The sequence below is a fragment of the Plasmodium cynomolgi genome, chromosome 5 (assembly GCF_000321355.1).
Source record: "Plasmodium cynomolgi strain B DNA, chromosome 5, whole genome shotgun sequence".
In the NCBI taxonomy this organism is placed as follows: domain Eukaryota; phylum Apicomplexa; class Aconoidasida; order Haemosporida; family Plasmodiidae; genus Plasmodium; species Plasmodium cynomolgi.
Window position 1 is genome coordinate 167,159 of NC_020398.1, and position 23,580 is coordinate 190,738.

Genomic DNA, 23,580 nt, shown 5'->3' on the forward strand with positions numbered 1-23,580 from the left:
ATCGCTGCCTCTTCTACCGCCTCTACCGCTTCTACCACTCATGCAACTCTCTCCCCTTCCCAGGTGCGGGCACTGCAAAAGACTGATCCCGGAGTACAACGAAGCGGCGAACATGCTGGCGGAGAAGAAGAGCGAAATAAAGCTAGCCAGCGTAGACGCCACCACGGAAAACGCCCTAGCGCAGGAGTATGGAATCACAGGGTACCCAACCATGATCATGTTTAACAAGAAAAACCGAGTGAACTACGGAGGAGGAAGAACAGCTCAGTCAATCGTAGATTGGCTCCAACAAATGACCGGTCCAGTGTTCACAGAAATTACCACTAACATAGAGGACGTTCTCAAGGAGAAAAACATAGCAGTCGCATTCTACATGGAATATACATCCGAAGATAACGAACTGTATAAAAGTTTCAACGAAGTTGGAGACAAAAATAGAGAAATCGCAAAATTTTTTGTAAAAAAAAATGATAAGCATAACAAAATCTCATGTTACAGAAAGGATGAGAAGAAAGTCGATTACGATGAGAAGGTACCTCTAAGCGAGTTCGTATCGACCGAGTCCTTTCCACTCTTTGGAGAAATCAACACTGAGAATTATCGCTTCTATGCAGAGAGCCCTAAAGAATTGGTATGGGTTTGTGCCACAACAGAACAGTATAATGAAATAAAAGAGGAAGTAAGACTCGCAGCATCTGAATTGAGAAAAAAAACACACTTTGTCCTTTTAAACATCCCTGAGTATGCCGATCATGCTAGAGCTTCCTTAGGATTAAATGAATTCCCAGGATTAGCTTACCAATCTAGTGAAGGACGTTACTTACTACCCAATGCTAAAGAATCCCTACATAACCACAAAGCTATTGTAACTTTTTTTAAAGAAGTAGAAGAAGGAAAAGTTGAAAAGTCTCTAAAATCAGAACCCATTCCAGAGGATGATAAAGCTGCTCCTGTTAAGGTTGTGGTCGGAAACTCCTTCGTTGATGTTGTCCTTAAAAGTGGAAAGGATGTCCTGATCGAAATTTACGCTCCATGGTGTGGTCATTGCAAAAAGCTAGAACCCGTATATGAAGACCTTGGTAGAAAATTAAAAAAATATGACAACATAATTGTTGCCAAAATGGATGGTACACTTAACGAAACACCAATTAAAGATTTTGAGTGGTCAGGATTCCCAACCATCTTTTTTGTCAAAGCGGGTTCAAAAATCCCACTGCCGTACGAAGGGGAGAGATCATTAAAGGGCTTTGTAGATTTCCTAAATAAGCATGCCACTAACACCCCCATCTCAGTGGAGGGCGTTCCCGATCTTGAGGATGGCACTGCGGAGGAGTTATAAAAAAAAAAAAAAAAAAGGCACCTCCTCTCACTGCTCAACTAAACTTCACCTCCCACGTGCCGAGCTTTATGGATTGACCACCAGAAAAACGTTGAACTAAATCGGTACGTATACCACCTCTTGCATGAACAGGACCAAAGTGGGGTGAAACCTTTTTAGGGTGCACAAATCGTATAAGTCTAGTTGGAGAAAAAAAGAAAAAAAAAAAAACCACTCGTAAGAAGCACGAATATGTATGCGTTAAAAGGAACGAAGCATTGGAAGTAGCAGTAAGCAGCACCTGAGGAGTAGGCCGACCCCCACCCCCCAAATGCTGAATCAAGCGGAGCGGCATGCGGCGTGCACCCTGCCCATATATACCTACATAAAAGACCTACACAATAAACGAATCGACACGATATCCCTCCACCCAGAATGCGCGCTGCGAATGCACCTTGCAGGGAGCAACAGAGGGGAACACCACACCTGTGATGTGTTCGCAATGAACATGCCAATTGTTACGTTACAATACCGGGTCGTCCACAGAACGCGTATTCCTTTTGAGCACCGCTAAATTTGGTGCTTTTTTTTATGAAAAATTGTTTTTTTTTTTTTCACTCTGCGTAAAAATGCATTATTCACCCATGTGATGCGTACGTACTGCCGTGTTGACCACCTTGTAACTCCACTCGGATGACCCGCATATCCTGTTGGTGTATCTATAACCACTATTACCTACGTGCGTGTCTGCCTGCACCCCTCCTCTCCACTTTATGCACGTCCTTTTTAAACTCCCACGACGTAAGATGTGGTCAAAGATATACGTTTATGTATACACAGAATAGACAGACATAAGAATAAATAATTCATGGGGGCTTTTAAATGGGTAAGTAAAGTTGGTCGTTTTTCCCCCCGCGGGGGTAGTCAGCGTGGCGGTTCGGGAGGTGTAACAACGCGTAGGTGTAGAAGCGCGTAGGTGTAAGAGCGCGTAGGTGTGGGTATCCCCCCGTTTAGCTACTCAAGGATACTTGCGGCCACGCGAGGGTGGGTTTATTTCCGACCTGATGCGAGCCACATGGGCCGTGCCGCAAGCCGCTAACATGAAATGCGATAACAGAAAAAGTGGTAACAACAAAAGAGGAAACAAAAAAAGATGTAACAGCAAAACGGCTAGCAGCAAAACGGCTAGCAGCAAAACGGCTGGCAGCAAAACGGCTAGCCGATGTACCCCTTGCACTTCTTCGAATTACACATGCACTTGATATTCTTGTAGTTGATGCCGTAGTGGTACTTGAGGGGCTCGTCTGGCTTGATGTCCCTGGAGGCAAAGATCCCGACGGAGGGGTAATTGTCTCCTCGCCAAATGGTGATCACGTTAACGTTGGGCTCGCACGAGTGGTTTAAGAAGCGAGCTACGTTTGAAATGAAGAGAGCATCTATGCAGGGGATCTTCCAATCGTCGGTGTAAGTTTCATCCACCTCTGCCGTTTCGATGAAGTAGTTAAAATATCCTTTCTTGTCGTATTCATGTTCTCTAGAAATCATTTCCTTCCTGGTGGTTATTTCCCCAACGTAATGCATAATTAACGAGTTGGCTTTTATGTAAGATGAAGAAACGATATCCCATCCAATGTCGCGCGTCTTGACCACCTTCACAGGGTAATGCAATCCCTCAGGAAATTTATTGGTACATTTTAAAGGGTCACAAAGACAGTTCCCCGAGCAAGCAGCCAATACATTAAAATCGTTAATATCGTAACTCTTGTTTCCATCGCAGTAAATTTTGTTCGTTCGTTTATGTCTCAACGCTTTGCAGTACCCATTGATATAAATTTCATCAAACTCCTTTTTGCTATAATTTTGTGGTGCACATCCTGAACACAGTGGTAACAAATTGTAGGGAGGGAGTCTAGAAAAAAAAAGAGTCTTATTTACATAGGTAAAATTCATAGGGGGGAGTGAATCATCTACTGTGTTTTCTACTGGGATTTTAAATTTTTCTTTTCCAGCTGAGAGATCTTCATACGGATTCCATGTATCGTCGAATGGTCTCTTCAATTCGATGTGCGCTGCTATCGCTTCTTTGTTTTTGATGGGTATGAACAAATGGGCTGGTCTCTTTGCCATTTCGCAATTTATTGGGATTTCCGTTCTACGGATTGATATTTCGATATTTTTAAAATTTTTGGTTCTAATTCTTTGATTTTCGTTAATCTCCTTTTCAAAATTTAGGGTTTCCAGGACCAGTACCAGGGGGAGGTATTTCCCGCGACACCAGAAGGGGAACGTCTCTGCGCCGCCTGTCCCAGTTGGGGGGGCAACGGCACCCCCCCCCGCGGGTGCATTCCTCGGGGGGCCGTCCACTTCGTGTGTGGCTTTCCCCCCTTCGTGTGTGGTCCTCCCCACTTCGCCCCCCTCGGGGGAGGCTGCCCGTCGAAGGGCCTCCTCCTCACGCAGCTTCCGTTTGCACGCCTCATACATGCGCACATCGCTACGGACCCACTGAGAAGCCAATTTCTCCTTAATGCATCTCCTCCGAATAAACTTATAAATGTGATTAAAATTCATAAAAGTAGTCGATTTGTAATTCTTCAAATATGGGACACTCAAAGTCATAATCAATTCGCTATCCAAAAAGACGTTAACGGAGACGGAGTTCTTTTCAATAAGGTACTTCTTCCTCTCGCACTGATTTTCATAAAAACGACAGTTACGTGGGATAAAGCATTTGTCTATATAGAGCCTCTTAAAAACGTACAGGATGTCCCTCTTATACTCCGATGTGGAGTAATCATTACTGGTAAAAGCATTCACTATTTTGTATATACCATCGTAGCGAATGCCATAGTTGGGACTGTACTTGGTTTTCAAATTATTGTGTCGGAAAATACGTATCGGCATTTGTAGCAAATACGAGTTGTACAATGCATTCGCATAGCATTTCCTGAGACTTGAAATTTTATTGCTCAAAAAAGAGAGTAAATATCTCAGAACAAAAAAATTTCCATTATCTGTAAGCACTTCATTTTTAGAATTCAAAATTACCGAAGAAACGATGTGCTCGTTCTTATTAATCGGATGCAAAAACAGATTATATGACGTGTACTTACACAAAAAGAAGAGTGATATGTGATAGTTGTGAGAAAAATGCGTATTCACCTTTATATCTAAAATGTTAAAATTATTGTTATAGAGCCAGTCTACTGAAAGCATGTACTTTTTTTCCTTCTCCGACAGTTCGTTGTTGTTATTTTTGTACATCCCCGTTGCGTCTCCATCTTGCAGTCTTCCCAGCTTACCTCCGCTCACTTTATCATCTCTGTTATCATCAGCATGGAGATTTCCATTTATGTTATTGTTCACAGTTGAGGTGTAACCGCTTGGTCTGCCTGCCCCGATTGGTCTTCCTGCCCCTAATGGTCTTCCGGCCCCTAATGGTCTGCCCACCCCTAATGGTCTGCCTACCCCTAATGGTCTTCCTACCCCTAACGGCCTGCCTGGTCCACTTGGACCGCCTTCCCCGTTTGATCCGCCTGGCCCGTTTCCTCCTATGCCGCTCCCATTGATGCTCCCTTCAGGATGCCCACTCTCATTCCCCGCGTAGTTATCGACCCTTCCCAAAGCCCCCCCAGCTGTAGCGGCGGAGGTAGCAGCAGCAGCACCTCCACTCATTAACAGCATTTTCTCCTCCCTCTTCTTCCTATTCAACTTATGATTCTCCATTATCATTTTGTAATTATTTTTTATCCTCTCCAACAGCATCACATTTACATTTTCCAACTCACTCATATCCTCCGCATATTCTGAGTACTCATCATGGTCTGAATATTTTTTTTTAAAATGGGATTCGCTTCCCCTGGTTGTCTTCTCCTCCTTCTTCTTCTTTGTCTTCTTAGAAGGGATGCGTCCTCTTCTTCTTCTATTTTTCATAAGCGACAAATTATTGTTACAGAAAAATTTCTTCCTTCCTCTTTTGAGTGGTACATTGGACGAGCCGCTTTGTTTACACGGCCTCCCCAGCTTGCTTTTCTTTATTGCCTTTTCTTCCTTAATATTTCTGTTTCGCAGCATCAGTTTCTTTTTGGACTCTCCCGTTGTTGCGATGCCTCCCTTTGTGATCGTTTCGTTGTACTTATGTGTTAAGTGCTTCCTCCTCCCATCGGGCGTCACGGGTTCTTCCTTTTCCCACCACTCCCTTTTTACTACCATTCTTCCCGCTTCGACGCCTCCATCAGGGGGGATCACCATACAGCTATAACTCTTTCCTTCAGTCGCTTTTTCTTCCCTGTCTTCATCCTTTACGCGGGTCAGTGCTGTGGTTGAATCATCACATTTGGGCTTCTCCGCACACTCCAGCATGCCCGGTGGTGTTTCTTTCTTCACCTGGCACAGGGGCAACACCTCGTGGATGGACTCACTTCCTACTTGGTGCGTCTCCCCATCTGCTTGTAAAGCGGCACTTCCGCACTGCACGTCCTGACACCCGTTCGCCTCCTCCCCCACATCACCGTCTCTCCCCCTCTGTTTCTTACTCGTGCAGTTAGACGCCCCGTCTTTCCTACCCCCCCCCAGTGTCTTCCTCTTGCGCCCCTTCTGCGCGGGTAAGGAGTCCTCGCCCGCGTCATCCGCTTCTCCCGCGTCATCCACGTCTACCGCTTCTCCCGCTTCTTCCGCTTCTCCCGCGTCATCCACGTCTACCACTTCCCCCACTTCTCCCACTTCTCCCTCTTCTCCCACTTCTCCCCCGCACAGCTCCTCCTCCCGCTTGGACGCTTCATTCACCACCACCCTCCGCTCGCTCTGCTTCGAGTCGACTCTCTTATCCGTGGGTTGGCTCTCTTCCGGCAAACGTTGCGAAGCGCACGGGGTATCCTCTACCTTGAACGTTACAGAGGCAGCATCTTTGTTAATCTGCATGCACTCTTCGAAGGAATCCTTCTTCATCGCACAGAATTGGTCTAGTGGAATCTCCGCTTTGGACCCCCCTCTGGTAACTCTCCCCTTCTTATTCTCACTCTCTTTCACAACAGGGATATTACTCTCCCCCTTTTCCATCTTAACCACACCTTTCTTTTGTGAATCCACACCCATCACCTTCCCAGAAGACTCCTCCTTCTCATCATTAGAGTAGTTAGAATAAAGGTATGGCCTAAACTTATACATAGAACTGATCTTCCTATTATCCTTCTCAGGCAATATATTATCATCATAGCTTTTATTATGTTGTACATTTTTCTTTGCAAATTTTACATTATGTATGTTAAAATAATTTAAGTTAATAAAATCATCAATAGGAATTCTATTCCGATTCAAAATTCTACAATAATTCTCATACATGCTTAAGATAATCGAATGAGTATCTATCAGATTATCTTTTATCCTACAATTAGAAATAGCCTTCTCATCAATGTATACATTTTTATCCTGAATCTGATAATATAATCTTAAATTTTTAAATAAGCAATAAGTGTACATAAATTTTAATGGCCCTTTAAGTATAGTGATGTCATAGGAAAATAAGTTATACAACATGAACTGTTCCATTAGAGAGTCTTTACTTGAAATTATGTCATTAAAGTTAAATCTTTTCATGTTTACTTCTTTTACGTTATTCAGGAGAGTTGTATTTTCTTCGGTTGTTAAAATTTTTTTCATCACTTTGTTTTCGTTGCCAGTGATACCGCCGATGCCGCTGTCACCGCCGACGCGCTCATCCAGGATGATAATTTTTTTTTGGAAATTCCTCTTCGCTAACGTGAGAGACATCGAACTGTGCCTACTCGAACGCGCGTCGTTGTCCTCCACCTCGACATCCTCAACATCGTCGTAGTCCTCCTCTTCATCATCGTCATCCATTTTTAAAAAAAAATGTTTGCTAATTTTTATATTAGAAAATTTGTTACTTATATCGTGTACAACTCCGCTGCCACACGCACCACTGTTGTCATCCTTATGGTTGCAATATAGCTCATCCTTAAGGTAATTCTTCTTCTCATTTTTTAACTTACCGCTTCCTGCGTGCGTTGTTTCATACTTGAATCGGCTACTTGCTGAGTTCCCTTTCAGGGCACACTTCGACCTCTTTTTTCGTGGGATCGTTTTCTTCGTTTTTATCTTTACCTTGCGCAGCTTCCGCTTCTTCCTTTCGCCTGCCTTGTTCACCAGGCTTTTTTCAAACTGGGCTGCACCATTACCGCCGGTGTTACCGCCGATGTTACCGCCGCTGTTACCGCCGCTCCCACCGCTGCACTCTTTCACGTTGCACCCCACGGGGGAAAACCGAAAGGCACCCTCGTCGTCCATCTTTGCACTGCTCGCACTCTTCTCCCGTCTCCCCTTTTTCCTCCCCACTTTGCTCATCCCCATGTTACACTCGGGATTGAACAGACTGGGGTTATTCCCAAGAGACACAACCATTTCTTCCTTCTCATCATGGGGGCCGCTCTTCAAATTCGTTTCCCTTTTAATAAATTTGGGTTTTCCCCTTTTTTTCAACTTTACTACCTCCGCGCTTTGCACCCGAAACTGCGGGCGCTCCTCGGGCGGGGCATCCATGAAGTTAGCGCTACGGCCAACACCGCTAGGGACAACACCGCTAGGGACAACACCGCTAGGGATAACACCGCTAGGGATAACACCGCTAGGGATAACACCGCTAGGGATAACACCGCTAGGGACAACACCGCTAGGGATAACACCGCTAGGGATAACACCGCTAGAGATAACACCACTAGCGGCAACGCCGGGGGGCTGCCCCTCCACGGGGAGGTTGCCTCTGCCACTACTGCCGTTGCAACCATCGCCCTTAAAGCTTTGGATAAACAACTGACCCAAATTGTCACCCGATACTTGACTAGCCATACAGAACTCCCCTCTCGGAGCTTCGCAATTATGGCGGTTCGACTCCTTTGCACATTTGTCACTGTCTACCACTTCATTGCACAGCCCGGGTTCTTCTTCTCCCCCCAAGGTGCCTCTCTCACCCGTTAGCCTTCTCCCCTCGGCCCCTTTTTTTTCTTCACCAAGATTGTTCACACCGTGCTCGCTACCTTCCACGTAATATACCTCCTCCTCCCTGTTCAGGTTTATTAACCCTTCATTTTTACTTACATTAACCTGTCCACTAACTTCAACACTCTTCGACTCCTCCATGGAATCCCCCACAGGGTTGCAACCAACGTCGCAGCTGTTGTTAAGGCGGGGGCCGAAGCCCTTGTGGTAACTGGGGGCGAAGCCGTTATCGAGCCCCTTGTCGATGGCATTATCGAAGCCGCTGCTTAAAGCACTACCAGTAAGGTTGTTGCCACCGTTGATCGGGGCACCGTTGCTAGGGACACCGCTGGTCGGGTCGCCAACCGTGCCACCAACCGTGCCACCGCCGCTCCCATTTTGGCTTCCCTCCATTTGTCTGCCACCACTAAGATTATTCCTCCTGCCGTTCTTCTCCTTCATTTTTCTTTTTTGGAAATTTCTTGTTAGTGGCTTCGTCAATATATTTTATTAATGTAGTATACGTTTACGTAACATTTTTTTTTTTTTTTTTCAATACAATTCCATTCAGGATAATCCCGCTGGGGGCTCTATCTATCGGATGTTGAGTGCTGTGGATCTTGGGGAAGGCGGCGATGCGTGGCAAAACGGAGTGGGAAAAAAAAAAAAAAATAGGTGAAAAAAAAGCGGCCGTCGAAGAGCTGATCTGAGCCAGAAAAACGGGTTGCCTCGAGCAGTATAGAGGCCCATAATATGTATTGTATGCATTACGCGTACATAGAAACAATGAGCACTTGCATATACATCTATACATGCATCTGTACGTACATCTGATCTGTACATATATACGTATATTAGCAAATGCCCGTCATGCCACAGCCTTTTTGCTGCTTTCGCTTTCGTAGGCCATTTTTTGCTGCCCTCGTTGGTGACTCAGCCCGTCCGACATGTGAGCCTATACAGCAACGCACGCGTATACGCGTATATGCCAATTTGTCAATTTGCCTATTTGCGCATTTGCGTATACGTACATCCGCGCGCCCCGTGCCGCCTATGCTAGCAAACGAAACGAAAAAAATGACTCGTGGCGGGTCGAAAGACCATCTACTCGTCAACTTTCTAGAAAGAAAAAGAAAAAGAAATAAAATAAAATGAGATGAAATGAAATGGAATAAAATGGAATAAAAAGGAATAAAATAAAAAAAAATAATAAAATGAAATAAAACACTGCAAAGCGCAATGGAAAGTAAAAACAGGCGATAATCGCAAAATTAGCAAGGCTGCTCATGCTCATATGTACATTTGGTAATATGCCAATTTACCATTTGCTCGTTCGCATAACTAGCATGCTAACGATTGGCGCGATTGTGCCAAATTGTCAGCGTGCGACGAAAAAATACGCCTATTTATTTTGCTTGTTCTCTCGCGCACAATTTTAAAAGAGGACCCACATAAAGGGAAGGAACAATGATGACCATAGCGGCGATGATTAGATGATACGAATTGCAAGAATGCTTCGTTAGAGCGATCAAAATGGAGACCCCCACGCCATGACTGGACTGATTGGTTGGTTGCCGTTTCCGTTCCACTCAATAATATCTGCTAAAAGGAATTCGCGTGAATAGTGTTTTTTTTTTTTTTTTTATAATAGTTTGCCCCTATCACTTTTGCTAAGCGTAGCTTGTTCCTTTCGTGTTCGTTTTTTTTTTTTTACTTAAAACGTATTAACAGATCTGTCATTTATAGATTAAATACTATCCGGGGGGGGGAAAAAAAAAAAAAGGCTTGATCATTTTCACATTTCCTAGCAAAGTGCAAAATAAATGGACACACAATAGAAGAGATGTGTTTTTTTTTTTTTGCGATCCAACCGAGTGCCACCTGAGTTTTATGAGTAATAGTAATGGTGGTCATCTTATCGATTGCTTGAGGAACGGAAAAAAAAGTCCAATTTTGTTTAACAGTTTTTCCCGGATTGGTGTATACACATGCATGGAAAGCACACTGACACGTGTGAATATTTTAACATTTTCCTGTTTACTAGGCTGCACTATCACCGACCGATATGTTTGGACTGCCCCCCTTGGGAAGACACTCTAACCGGACGGAAAGGCACCTTTTCCCCGTCTCGCAAAAATTGCCTAAAAAGGATCCGACGTATTATACGCGCAACGCGTTTTGCCAATTTATAATCCGATCGGTTTATCCGCACCGGGGGTTCGGTGTCAATCGCGCTCAGTCTTTCAAATTGCGCCCCACACACAGTTCCTCTATGAAAAACGTGTATTGCAGTTAGGGGCATTTTTTTTTATCATCTTGGCTTTCATGTAATTGTTTTTTTCCTAATCGTTTAAGTGGCAGCTAGGGAGGAAACCACTCCGAACAGATGTAAACATGTACATAAGTATACATTTACGTACGTATACATGTGCAGCTCCTGATGTGTGACCCTCCATTTGGGCAGTGTGAAGTATGTTCCGTTTTACACCTACTTAATTGGCTAGCCAAGAAAAAAAAAAAAAAATCGAACTAGCCAAAAACGAAAAGGAAAATTTAAGCCTTTCTCTTCTTCGCACATTTTGTACTCCTTTTTTTTTTTTTGATAAATTCGTTTATCCATTCGGCTTTCCCCCCCTTTTGCTTCGCTAAAAAGCTTACAAGTGAGCTTTCTCTTTTGCCTAATTGTCTTTTGCCCCCTTCGAAAGGGGGTTACCCTTTGCCAAAAAAAATACGAACGGGTCAGGTGAAAATGCGTTCCCTCTGTTCTGTGTGTTCACTATTACGTTACTACGTTATTTGCGTTACTACGTTATTGCGTCACTACGTTATTGCGTTATTGCGTTGTTAGTTATTGCATTATTACATGCTTACGTTTTTCCATTTTCACGTTTTCGCTTGCGGATGAGCACCCGGGCGTGTCTTCCTCTCCTCCTACCACTTCTCCATCATTCCAAGGGGGACCGTTCAGTAATGTCAAAAAATGAGGATAACGCATGCGAGGCACAAATGAAGGAGGGAATCGCTCCGTTCCATTTTGCGTGAAAATAAATACCCCCTCGGAGAGACCCCTGCCCCGTAAACACTTCGACTTCGCAGTTACAGTTCACATAAAATTGAATGTCACCCCAACCGCTATTTCGCCGGCTATAAAGCAGCCATACCGTTTGGAAGGCCTTAGTCGTGCTGCTTTAATACGTAACGCACGTTCTTGTATTGGGCTTTCCCTTCGAGTAAGCTGTTGTTGCACGGTTTCACGTCAGCACACGCAGCTGCCTGGGTTCTCCAACTCCTCGTAGTCCCTATCGGAATGAAGTAACGAACACTCGTTCGCATATGAAGGACCCCTCATGTGCTTGCTAATTTTAAAAAAAAGGACGCAGAATTGCTGTGCGCGCTTTACCCCAGCAAAGGTTCACCCCTCAGCGAGTTTTAAAAATTAAAAAATTCCAAGTTAAGAAAAAGGTTCCCCTAAATGAAGTGGGCTACATGCACACACACGAATTCTTTGCAGGAAAAGCTGCATTCCTTGACAGACCCTCTGCTGTCTAGTGGGATACACACCTTTGCAACTACATGGATGGTGTTCGTCTTCTTCACGGAATATTCCTTGAAAGTCCCCCTATTGGCAATCTCATTAGCGGTCATGGCAGGGCAAAGCGTAGGAAGTATACTCTCCTTTTCCCCCCTTCAAATTAAAACCTTCCTTGCGTTCCCGAAAAGTTCCTTTCGGAGGTACCCTCATAATTGCTGTCCAAAATGTGCGAAAAAGAGTTGAACGGTATTGCATTTCCAAATGGGCAACTTCCACCACAACGTTGCACTCACCGGTGAATCATGCTTTCCTATTTTTCGTTCCACCAAATGACGCTTAAGTATGTTTCTTTAAAAATCACAAAGTACAATTACAACGCCGTTCTTTTTTTTTTGTACGAAAAGACCTGTGCAAAATGCTCCCTTTTTTTTTTTTCCCGCACTCCATGTGTAGGCCACTTTTTTTTCATGTGTGCAAATATGTGACATGGGCCCTTTGCGAGGGGCTACTTTGCATTCGCATGTTCGAACTTATATTTTTTTTTTTTTATCCTTTCCTTCCTAAGACTCAAATTTGACTTCTATAGAGGGATGAACCCTTTTTTTTTTTTTTTTTTTTAGACTTCCTAGAAAACAACATGCTATGTGGACATTTCTTCCCTCGGTCACTGATGTCCCATGTGCAGATGTATCTCTACAAAAGGAGTGTATACAAACACGTACACACTGTGTGCAAACTCATTGACCCACTTCCCCTTTTTACGTTCGAAAACTCTCCCCTATCACCACCCCTCTAAATGGACACCACATTGATCGGAATAGCCATTTCCTTTGTTGGGTCTTTCCTTGGGGCACTGGGAGACAAATTTGTTCATGACAGCTATATCAAAGAAAATGTGAAAAAAAAACACATGTCCCAAATGACCATGTGGTTGTTTGGAACCCTACTCAGCGTAGTCATCGATCCAATACTTACCATTTGTTCATTATATTTCACCTCCGCTGCAGTGGTTGCACCTTTTGCAGGAGTTCACATTTTGTGGAATTTAATCATAACAAATATTTCGTTGAAAATCAGAACTAAGTTGCACCAATACATGGGATCCTTTTTTTTAATTTGTGGTATTGCCTTAATTATCATTTTTTCGGAAAAAAAAGTGGACATACATAGTATGAATGATTTAGCTAGCTTGTATAGTCAAACAAAGGTTATTATTTATCTTGTCCTTACCTTCACCATTATTGTTACTCTGTTAATCGTTTGTTTGCTTCCCTTTCTTTTCAAAGATATAAAAAATAATTCTTTTAAAAAATGAGCAACTTTTATATATGAACAAAATTGCTGCAAACACATGCACACATTCGTGTGAAATTTCGTTTTTTAAAAATAGTGACACTTGTGCGAAATTGGCTGGAAGAGATACTTCCTTTAAAATTGGCAAGGGGGGGCACTCTAAGGGGAACCCTTTGGAGTCCCCCATAAAGCGTCCCATAAAGTGCTCCATAAAGCATCCCATAAAGTACCCCTTGAGTGGAACAGATGACCCCCTGACCGTCTTGAGCAGCTCCGATAAAGACAACACCCATGGGGATGATAGTCCAAACACGTATGAACATCGAAGGAGCAGTCCAACTAGGAAGGAAAGACTTCTGGACACATCAACCGAAGGAGACAACTCTGCACGTCGCTCCAACGATAGAATAATTCCTTCAAGTCAGGAGGAAATACTCAAAGTGAGAAGGCATACAAAAGTGGGGGAAAATACAAGCAATGTCTATCGAAGAAGCGCGCTGATTAATTACAGACCCGGGGACTCCCTACATCGTCTACCTGCCAATAACACATTTCCTAAACATCGAAGTGAGAAAATTAAAAAGATAAACTTCAAGTCAAGTAAGACGGAGAGAAAAAAACACCCACCTCAATTTCGCAAAATCAATCGATCATGGGATGCCCGAAAGGGAGATGTTGAACGAACTCTCCAAGGAAAAATTCCCCCCCTTTATCGAGAAAACTCAGATATGCTTTTTACAAAATGTCCAAAATGGGTCGAATCACGAGACGACCTCTACTGCAGTGAAACCACCCCCAACTGGTGTGACAAAAATGAAAATAACCTATGTTACCAAAGAGGAGACCTCATCAATAGCGGAAGCCACACAACGAGCTGCTCCAACTTAGAACCGATGATAGAACCCATACCAAATGACGGTGCAGAATGTACATCTACTCATAAAAAAAAAAAAAAAACTACTACTATCACCTTACAAAAGTATCAAAATGATAAAAAAATTTCTTCAAAATAAGAGCAAGGTGGGGTTAAAAGTGTGCAGGAAGAAACAAACAAGTTTTCTCCGTTACATAAATGGCCATAAACAGAATGGTCCTACAGTGGAGGACCCCCCCGAACTGAGTCCCCAATCGAGTCACCCCAGTTCGATCGCAGGGAACCAACCCTTCTATCCAATAGATGTCCTTAAAAGTGCAGACAAATTTGACTCGTGTGAAAATTGGAAAAATGGGGAACCCTTCTCGCTGATCGTTTATTCTCCCACGCGTGAAAGGGGCAGCCCTGGGAAGGCAAGCGTCGGCAGTAGCCCAAGCGGTTCAATCGGCCCAAGTGGCCAAAGCGGCCCAAGTGACCCAAGCGGCCCAAACGGAAGTAGTAACAGCCGCGCACGAACGGACCCCGTCCAGCTGCAGTACCTGTCGCTCATCGCCTCCATCTACCCAGCGGCAGCCAAGTCGAAGAAAATCAGGCACCCAGAAATCTTCTACAGAATATGCTGCTGCACATTATGTGGCATATCAGGAGGATTCGTAAATATTTTTTCTGAACAAATCATAGGAATTTTTTCAAAAGAAAATATTCATATGTTTTCACATCCATTTGCATACGTACTCATGATGCTCACTCTCTTCTGCTTATGCAATCAGCTTTTATTTCTAAATATTTCATTGTCTAAATTTAGCGTCACTTCCGTTATTCCCCTCATCATGTCCAATATCGTTTTCTTTAGTAGCCTCACAACTATAATAATGCAGGAGGAAGAATCCGTGATTCAGTGCACAAACGCTGTGTGCTTTTCCCTTGGCGTCCTGCTTGTCATTATCGGCATACTATACCTACAGTATAATATAAACCGAGTTCTTTTGCGCTGCTTCAAGCCGAAAAAAGGATGAAGATTGAAGGGGTACTCATGTTCATCCTCATGAGTGAAGCATTTTTATTTTATTTTATTTTTTATTTTATTTTTTTGGTGGGAGGGAGGGGGTGGATCTACTCAGTTATGCCATCAAGTAAGCAATAAAGCGTCTTTTCCCCTTCGCTGTGGGGGAACCACTCTCCTGTGTTTGCGTCACTGCTTTGCACGTCGCCATTCGAGGGTGCTAACGGGGATGGGGGGCCAACAAAAGGGGGGGCAGCACATGTGGAGGCAGCACATGTGGGGGCAACAAATGGGGAGCCAACAAGTGACCCCTTTTATCTATCCAAATTTGTCCCCCCCACGTGGCTTCTCCCCCCCAATGCGGCTTCTCCCCCACATGCGGCTTCTCCCCCCCTTTGTTCGTAGGCACCTCCGCACGACCTGTTCATCCCTTTGGGGCCCTTTCACGAGCGCACGCCAGATCGCCCACTTGTGTTCCCATTTTTCAGAGGTCCCCCAAGAGGCTTGGCATCACACAGCGGGGAAGCGCGACAAATACAGGGCACCCTCTTTACAGTTACCACGCATGCAAAGAATAAATCGCACTAGTTGGTACCTTCTTCATGCCTCTCTTCCGATGCCCCTAGTTCCGATAAACTAAGCGTGGAGGGCACACGTGCAAGCGGAAGTGCAAGCGGAAGTGCAGCGACAATCTCAGGTACATTTGGGGAAGCTCTCAAAAGGTCCTTCTTTCCCCTCCCCCTTTAAGAAGTACCTTGAGCAGATTCTCTGCAGAAGGGGGACAAGCAAAAATATCAACGACGAAGTGGTAGCTGCATGTCACCACTGAGGAGCAGTTTTTACTTCCCCAGTTTGTTGCTTCCCCAGTTTGTGCTTCCCCAGTACGTATGCATAGAATGCACCCCTTAAGCAGAGGCACGCACGCCCCCCTCTCAAGTAAAGGGGAGATCTACTGGACGTGTAAACTCTCCAAGAAAATGCATCTAAGCGAGGTCACGAGACGAAGAACAATTATATTGAGGAAACACTCAGGAGTGAATCATATCCCCCCACACATACACACATGAGCGAAAGGTCCAAGGGGTATAAATCCATGCAGGGGGATCTTCCTCACAGTTGTAACGGGGCTACCTACGAAATAGATCCCCTGGTTGGGTTATCTCCCACCTGGTAAAGTCACAGCGCAGGTGTGTGTGTATGGAGGGGGGGGAGCAGCACGAGAGGGAGTTATATCCTCAGGCGTAATCCAATTGTGATCCGAACCGTGGCCTTAATTGCATCCCAAACTGTGGTCTGAATTGCATCCCAAACGGTGGCCTTAGTTGCAACCCGAACTGCTCCCTGAATTGCAACCCGAACCGCGCCCTGAATTGCAACCCGAACCGCGCCCTGAATTGCATCCCAAACCGCGCCCTGAATTGCATCCCAAACCGCGGTCATAAGCGCAACCAGAGCAGGCCCCCTCCTCCCCTGCGGCGCTCCACACCGGGGGCAAAAAATGAAAGTCGCGGTAACGGCGCTCACTCTTTGCTTCTTACCAGCAAAAGGCGAAGCAGTGGCGAAGTATACCTTCATCGCGGGCCTCCCACGCTATCCCCCTCCAAGCAACAGAGCTGGAACCCACACAAACCTGGGAAGGAAAAAAAAAAAAAAAAACTCTATACACATAAGCGGAAACGATCTGTTCGAATACTTCGCCACGTTAACCAACGAAGAAGACGAAATGAATGAAGAAAAAAAAAAAAACATTACTCCGTCACGTATATCCAAAAATTGCCCAAAAAAAATCTCCTCTTAAAAAGGTGGAAATACGACCTGTATGAAAAAATTAAAGAAAAAATGAAGAGAGACCAAGACTTAATGAGTAGAACTAAGGTGTGTAGACGCATGTACAAACTCCCTGTTGATTTTTTCAAGCTAGGGGACCAGGTGCGAGGCAAAGTAGTGCAGGTAGAGAATCACTTGATTAAGCTAGACATAAACGCCATTAATTTTGCACACCTCTACATTAAACGGTACTTTGAAGACAAGGCACAACTGAGGAAAAAGTACGAGGTGGGAAAGCACATCGATGTCGTCATATGCTACATCCACAAGAAGAATGGGATCATTCAGGTCACCGACAATGAAGAAGAAATTAAGGCGCTGCGTCGGAGCTTGCAGAAGTTGAGCGACGCAGGGTTTTTGCGGGCGCGCACTGGGGAGAGGGCAGGCGGGGCAACAGGCGAGAGGGAAGGTGGGACAGCAGGCGAGGCGGCAGATTGGACAACAGGCGAGAGGGAAGGTGGGACAACAGGTGAAACGGCCGGTGGGACAGCAGGCGAGACGGCAGATTGGACACCCGGCGAGACGGCAGACTCGAAGGGGGACTCTCCGGGCGAAGCGCGAAACGAGTCCGTGGCGGGGCCCCCAGAAGGCCCCTCAGAAGACCCAGCCCCGAACCACACGAACCTTCCCCCCGAGAACAGCGGCAACAGCGGAAGCAGCGGTAGCAGCGGTAACAGCGGTAACATCGGTAACATCGCTAACACCGCTAACACCGCTAACACCGCTAACACCGCGAACACCCCCCCTGAGGAGGTGAAGAAAAAGCTGGGCGTGGACTTCCGAACCAACGAGGAGGAGGAAGACCTCATGTACATCAAGGAGGAAAGCCCATCCAAGAGGAAAAAAAAAATTACGCACTACAAGGTAGAAGACACCGTAAGTGGAGTAGTCCAGCACATAAACGAAGAAGGGGCCTACATAGACATCGGATGCAAGACGTTGGCCTTCCTCAACCTGGGTCACTACAATAGGGACCCTAAGTCACTAGTCAAAGATGTGAAGAAAAAAAAAATTTCCATCGGAGATCACCTAAAAAATTTAAAAGTAAGAAAAATAGACATCCTCAGTAACAGAATCGAAGTCACCCTATACAGTCAGGAGGAGGAAGCATGTTTACGTGTTCTAAATCAACAGGAGACCATAAAGGAACAAAACCAATACATGCCATGTCCATCCTACGTCACACACAACTACCACATGATTAATTACTTAAAAAAATATAACGAACTGAAAAAGCAGAAGAAAAAAAACGTGCATAATTTGTTCGATAAGAAAGAACAACTAAATAAATTAAAAAAGGTTTCCCATTTGAAGAAGAGCCAGTTCGCTCCTTTCATGATGCGTTATAATGAACTCACCTCACCCAACAGTAACTACCAAGATATGCTAGAACAGCAGGCAGACAATGAACAGTTCTTACAAGAAATCGGTGCACTGCCCAACCCAGACGATGAACAAGTCGAACAAAAATTCAGTCTAGAATCGCTGAAGAAGCAAAATAAAGCTTTAAGAGACGAAATTGACCAATTTAGGAAGGGTTCTTCCAACAGGGATACCACAGATGAAGGTGGAAATAACCACAGGGAGGTGGAATCCTCATTCGGATCGACAGAAATAATTCAACAAAATTTGAATAAATTTTTTAAAAGCAATTTGCAGAATTTAGATGGATCCGTGGAGGATTGGTCTACTGACAGGAACACTGAAGGGTGGGAGGAGGAACAAACCATACCCATAGAAGACGACGCAGATGATTTTTTCCGTCTCTATCATGAACGTGCGAACCAGAAACTAAGGAACAAACGAGACGATAGTGTTTTGGATGGAAACAAACAAACGTTAATGTACCTAAAGGATAACATTCGCAGAATTAAAGAAAATGTACTAAGTGAGGGGGAAACGAAAACTGATGTGAAAACGAATCGTGGTGAAAAGGGGAGCAGCACATCCCGTGAAGCCTCACGTGAGATGCTACAACGGTGGAACCAAGCTCTAAGGGGAGATCCTCATAAAAGGGAAAGCGCTACACATGATGGACTGGGTGCGATGAAGGACTCCGCGGGGGGGGGACAGCCCGACTGGGCCAGGTACTTGGGCGAAGCGGATGAGGAAGAGGATGAGGAGGAGGCCGATGAGGAAGGCGAAGACGGCCACTACGGCGAGGCAGGCCATGAGGGTCGAACCCCAGGACAGTATCCCCACCACGCCCAGGGGAAAGTCAAACGAACAGACCTTCACTACATAAACGAGAAAGAAAGAAAAAAAAAGCTTAAAAGGAGGAACATCTTTCGGGAAGATGAACAAGTGGGGGCGGGCCGCGGAGGCTACGGCGACGGCGACGGTGACGGTGGCAGTAACAGTGGCAGTAACAGTGGCAGTAACAGTGGCAGTGACAAACTCGGGGGGCATTTCCTGCACGGAAGGGATGACCCCCACGGGGGGACCCAAAACACTGACGAGCATAGCGCGGACGATGAGCATAGCGTGGACGATGAGCATAGCGTGGACGAGGAGCAAGGCGATGGCGAGGCCGGAGAACGCTCCTTCTTCAACGTGAAAAAAGAACTTAAACACATCTTAAGCCAAAATCTAAGCATGAACCTCCCGAAGGACGAAGAAAAATGCATAGAGGAAGCATCCAAGCTCTTTGGAGATGACATCAAAACGTGGAATGAAAAAATGTATTACTATTTTGGGGATAGAGATCAGGTTCCCCTTGACGGGTTCGATATTTATGATGAGGAGGAATTTAGAGACAATCTAGTGGATAAAGGGGTCCAAGAGTTTAGCGAGTATCATAAGCTGCTCGACGAGCAGCAGTTTGACGTGACCAGCGAGAGGGACTTCTTGGGTGCCACGTATGGTGGTGCGGTTGTAAGCGGTCCGATTGGAAGCGGCCCGACGGGGAGTGGCCCGATTGGAAGTGGCCCGATTGGAAGCGGTCCCACTAACGGGGCGCGCAACGGAGACAACCTCGCAGACCCCGTCAACGAAGGAACCACCGAACGAGGAAGCACACCCGCGGAGACAACCCCTCCCCCTTCATCCAACACGCAGCAAGACAAACTGAGTGAAGACCTCCCGGAGGATAATCTCGAAAATTATTTGAACACCTTCGTGGATGAGGAGGGTGAGCGGAAGCAGCAGGATGATCCGACGAACGAACCGCAGAATCGACCGTATAAACAAGTGCAGGCAAAAAAGCACACACATAAGTGCGTCCCCGATTTACACCCCACAGAAGAAAACATGATAGGAGAGAGGACCCACGAAAGATCAACCGCCCGGAGGGATGAGACGGACTCGGTGAAATTGGTGGACTCGCCGAACTCGCTGAACTTGCTGAACTCGCCGAACTCGCTGAACTCGCCGAACTCGCTGAACTCGCCGAACTCGCTAAACTCGCTGGACTGCCTAGAAAAGGGAGGCACGATTCAACCCAGTGGTGACGTCGAGATGGAAAAAGGGGACCCAAACCAGAGTGCAGATTCCCCCACTGAGAAAGAAATAAATGTCGACGAAATTGTGAAGAAGGCCATAAATATTGGGAACCTGTTCAGAAGGAAGGAGCTGGCAAAGTTGATGCAAAGGAGGAAGACCCAAGAGTGTGAAAGGGGGGGCAGTACTGATGCAGGTGGTGAGAAGTTCCTCCGTGGAGGAGATGATCGGTGCAACCCTGCGCAGGGACTTGTGGAAGACCCTCCAAGCAAGCCCTTCCTAAGAGTTAGCAAAATTGTGAGGCAGGGCGAAAAGGAGAAGCAAAATAAAAACGGAAAGAGCCACGTTGAGGATGACGACCTCGGAAGCAGCCTACAGGAGGACCATGACGAATTGAAGCCATACAGACACGCATCCTACGAGGTGAGGAACGAAGAAGTTTATCCGAACTCGACAAAAATAATCCCCCTCTGCACACGTTATTGTGTGCATGCCGTTGTTTCTATCAGTAGGGCTGTGTCCTCTAATTCGGAGCGCAGCCCTATCCATGTGCCACTCGTCTTTTTTGCGTGCCTCCTTGCATGCTTCGCTGCTTCCTTCGTTGCTTCTTTTCTTCCATCCTTTCTTCCTTCCCCCACCCCTCCTGTGCAGGTGCTAGGATACTACAAAAGGAAGAGAAAAATTAGAAACTTTAACGAGTTGGAAGCAATCGATGTAGGAAGTGATGAGGAAGTCATTTTAAACGACCAAGATTTGTTGGGTAAGTCCAGTGAGGATATACAAAGTGCTAATAAGAATGACCTCCATGATGAAAGGAAGAAAACCGAATTTTTGAATCTAGATCGACAAACGGATCTACTCTGCCTACATGGACAGGAGGACAATGTAACGAGAGGAAATTACGTGGAGAAATTACTAGGAGAAGAAAAATATAAAAACAAAAATGCCAATAAGGAGGAAATAGATTTCCTTATTCAGAATTACAGATATGTGAATGAACACCCTGATGAGCTTATTCAAGATTTTTATAACACCAAGGAGGGGGAGAAAAACACAGCTATCGATCTGTCAAATGGAGACATCACCGATGTGGTCAATGAACCAAATGGAGAAGTGAAAAATCGACAAAGGGGAATACCAAACGATGGTCTGTACAAAACGGAAAAGGGCAAAACACTTACAACAATAAGAAGCCCAGCCAGGGAAAAAACACACACTACGAGGGAAAAAACACACACTGCGAGGGAAGAAGCACACACAGCGCGGTCAACTGACTTTAACATAAAACGAACAAACGGAATCGATACAGAAGCGAATCACTTGTCTGATGAAAGCATAGCCCTCAGATCGTGGTCCTTAAAATTGGGGCTTCTAAAAGAAAAACACATGCACCTTGATGACCAGGCCCTGATTAACCTCTTCGTGAGGAATCACAAATTTAGAAGAGCCTTAAAATTCTATGACATTAAAAATGTGGAAAATATTTCCATACCGCTCATTTATAAAATCACCAAGCTGCTTTATTTTGAGCGGCCTTTCCCTAGGAAGGAGCAATCGCGCAAGTTGAATATGGATTAGGTTAAGGGGGGAGAAGCCATAGGGGGGGAGAAGCAATAGGGGCGGAGAAGCAAATAGGGGAGGAGAAGCAAATAGGGGGGGAGAAGCAATAGGGAGGGAGAAGCAATAGGGAGGGAGAAGCAATAGGGAGGGAGAAGCAATAGGGAGGGAGAAGCAATAGGGGGGGAGAAGCAGTAGGGGGACTTCCAAAGGGGCGCCTCTCGAGTGGAATTCGCCCCGTTCGTTTGTCCCCTTTGAAAGCCCCCCTATCTCTTCCCCTCCCCCCCTACTGCTTCTCATACCCTACTGCTTCTCACACCCAATTGCTTCTCCCCCCCTGTACGCATGCACCAAGTGGGCAAAAAAAAGGAGAGGTGGCGGAGGTCGTCCCCAGGAACGCGCTCTATGTACACGTTTATGCGAATACGCGCGTGGGGCAATTCTTCCCTTGTGCCACTTCAAACCATTTTGCTCCATTTTTGTCTTTTGTTCACACCGCGCCAAGACGTCAGTCACGAATAAAAGTGCTCTCGTATGAAACACTCATTAGCCACCGGGTCGAAGTCAGCAAGGGGGTCATACTTATTCAAACGCCTGCTCTCCTTTTCCTCTTCGATCTTCCGCACCTCTTCCTGTACCTCAGGTCGTTTGCTCAACTTTTTTGTCTTCAAAATATTTCGAAGCATTTTTTCATGTTTGTAATTCCCCCTGTGTTTGTAAAAAGTTTCAAATTTGAGACTACAAAATTTGTTCAGGTAATCCATAAAGTGCCTTTTTAAATGCTTCAGCTCTAAACTGGGCCTAATCATGTTATGAATACGATTAAGGACATAGTATATCGAGTCATCTCTAAAAAAATTATACTTCCTTTTTTCTCGATCCACGAGGTTGTTATTAACTTCAAATTTATTTATGTAAATTCTGCTCATTTCTTGTCTGTGTCCATAAAACCTTTTGTAGTTTTTCTTCGGCTTAAATTTTAATCGGTAAATTTTATTTCCTCGAAAATGCTTCATAACTGTTGCCTTGATTCTTACGTTGTCTAAAAAGGGGGTGCCGAAGACCAGCTTCCCTTCCATCGTACTATAAAAAAATACTCTGTTCAGGTAAATGCTTTTATTTTCTTCTTGCTTAATTCTGAACACGTCATAGTATCTTCCCTCCTCCACCCATCGGGCTTTACCACATATTTCGATAACACAGAATTTCCCGCTCCTGTCTCGATTATCTTCTATTTCGGAAAGTTTTATTTGTGCGGGCGAGTTTATCAACACGTTCACTTTGCTTCGTCTACTCCGTTCGGGCTTCCATCTGTGCGTGCTGGGTATAAAAGTGAGGCTTCCACGGGGGCGAGACACCACCTTTGCTGTGCTGCTATGCGGCGCTACCACCTTTGCTATCCTGCTATGCGGCGCCACCACCTTTGCTGTCCTGCTATGCGGCGTTACCACCTTTGCTGCGCCGCCACCTTGTGGGGAAAAAACGAAAAAAATCGCGCATAGGCCTAAAAAAAGCATATTTCCCACGCGGCCCCTTCTGTTTTGTTACTTCTGGTGCCCCCCCAAGCTTGCTCCTGCTCTCTGCATTTTTGCGCAGCTGAGAAGGGGTATGGGGGGCCACAAGGTTGCACTGCGCAGTGTTGAGCAGTACCGCGCTGTGTTGAGCAGTACCGCGCTGTGTTGAGCACTACCACGCTGTGTTGTGCCGCGCCACGCTGTACTACACTGTGTTGCGTTCTTTTCCCTTTT

The 23,580-nt window shown here is 45.4% G+C and overlaps 5 protein-coding genes across 5 annotated transcripts; 3 read left to right on the forward strand and 2 right to left on the reverse strand.

The window, feature by feature from the left end:
* Positions 1 to 63: 63 nt before the first annotated feature.
* PCYB_051340 (protein disulfide isomerase) lies at positions 64 to 1,339 on the forward strand (the record flags this gene model as incomplete). Its single annotated transcript, XM_004221015.1, has 1 exon — positions 64 to 1,339. A coding segment is annotated over one exon (1,275 nt), but the record flags the coding sequence as incomplete, so codon positions are not given.
* Positions 1,340 to 2,533: 1,194 nt separating this feature from the next.
* On the reverse strand, positions 2,534 to 8,770 carry PCYB_051350 (SET domain; the record flags this gene model as incomplete). Its single annotated transcript, XM_004221016.1, has 2 exons — positions 2,534 to 6,807; positions 6,877 to 8,770. The coding sequence occupies 2 exons, from the start codon at positions 8,768 to 8,770 to the stop codon at positions 2,534 to 2,536; spliced, it is 6,168 nt and encodes a 2,055-aa protein (XP_004221064.1).
* A 5,350-nt stretch (positions 8,771 to 14,120) lies between these two features.
* PCYB_051360 (hypothetical protein) lies at positions 14,121 to 15,023 on the forward strand (the record flags this gene model as incomplete). The annotated part of the gene is made up of 2 exons (XM_004221017.1): positions 14,121 to 14,341; positions 14,405 to 15,023. 2 exons carry the CDS (start codon positions 14,121 to 14,123, stop codon positions 15,021 to 15,023), a joined length of 840 nt encoding a protein of 279 aa, XP_004221065.1.
* A 1,826-nt stretch (positions 15,024 to 16,849) lies between these two features.
* Positions 16,850 to 21,853, forward strand: PCYB_051370 (hypothetical protein; the record flags this gene model as incomplete). Its single annotated transcript, XM_004221018.1, has 3 exons — positions 16,850 to 19,711; positions 19,895 to 20,698; positions 20,927 to 21,853. The coding sequence occupies 3 exons, from the start codon at positions 16,850 to 16,852 to the stop codon at positions 21,851 to 21,853; spliced, it is 4,593 nt and encodes a 1,530-aa protein (XP_004221066.1).
* Positions 21,854 to 22,351: 498 nt separating this feature from the next.
* PCYB_051380 (plastid 50S ribosomal protein L21) lies at positions 22,352 to 23,349 on the reverse strand (the record flags this gene model as incomplete). The annotated part of the gene is made up of 1 exon (XM_004221019.1): positions 22,352 to 23,349. A coding segment is annotated over one exon (998 nt), but the record flags the coding sequence as incomplete, so codon positions are not given.
* Positions 23,350 to 23,580: the final 231 nt, after the last annotated feature.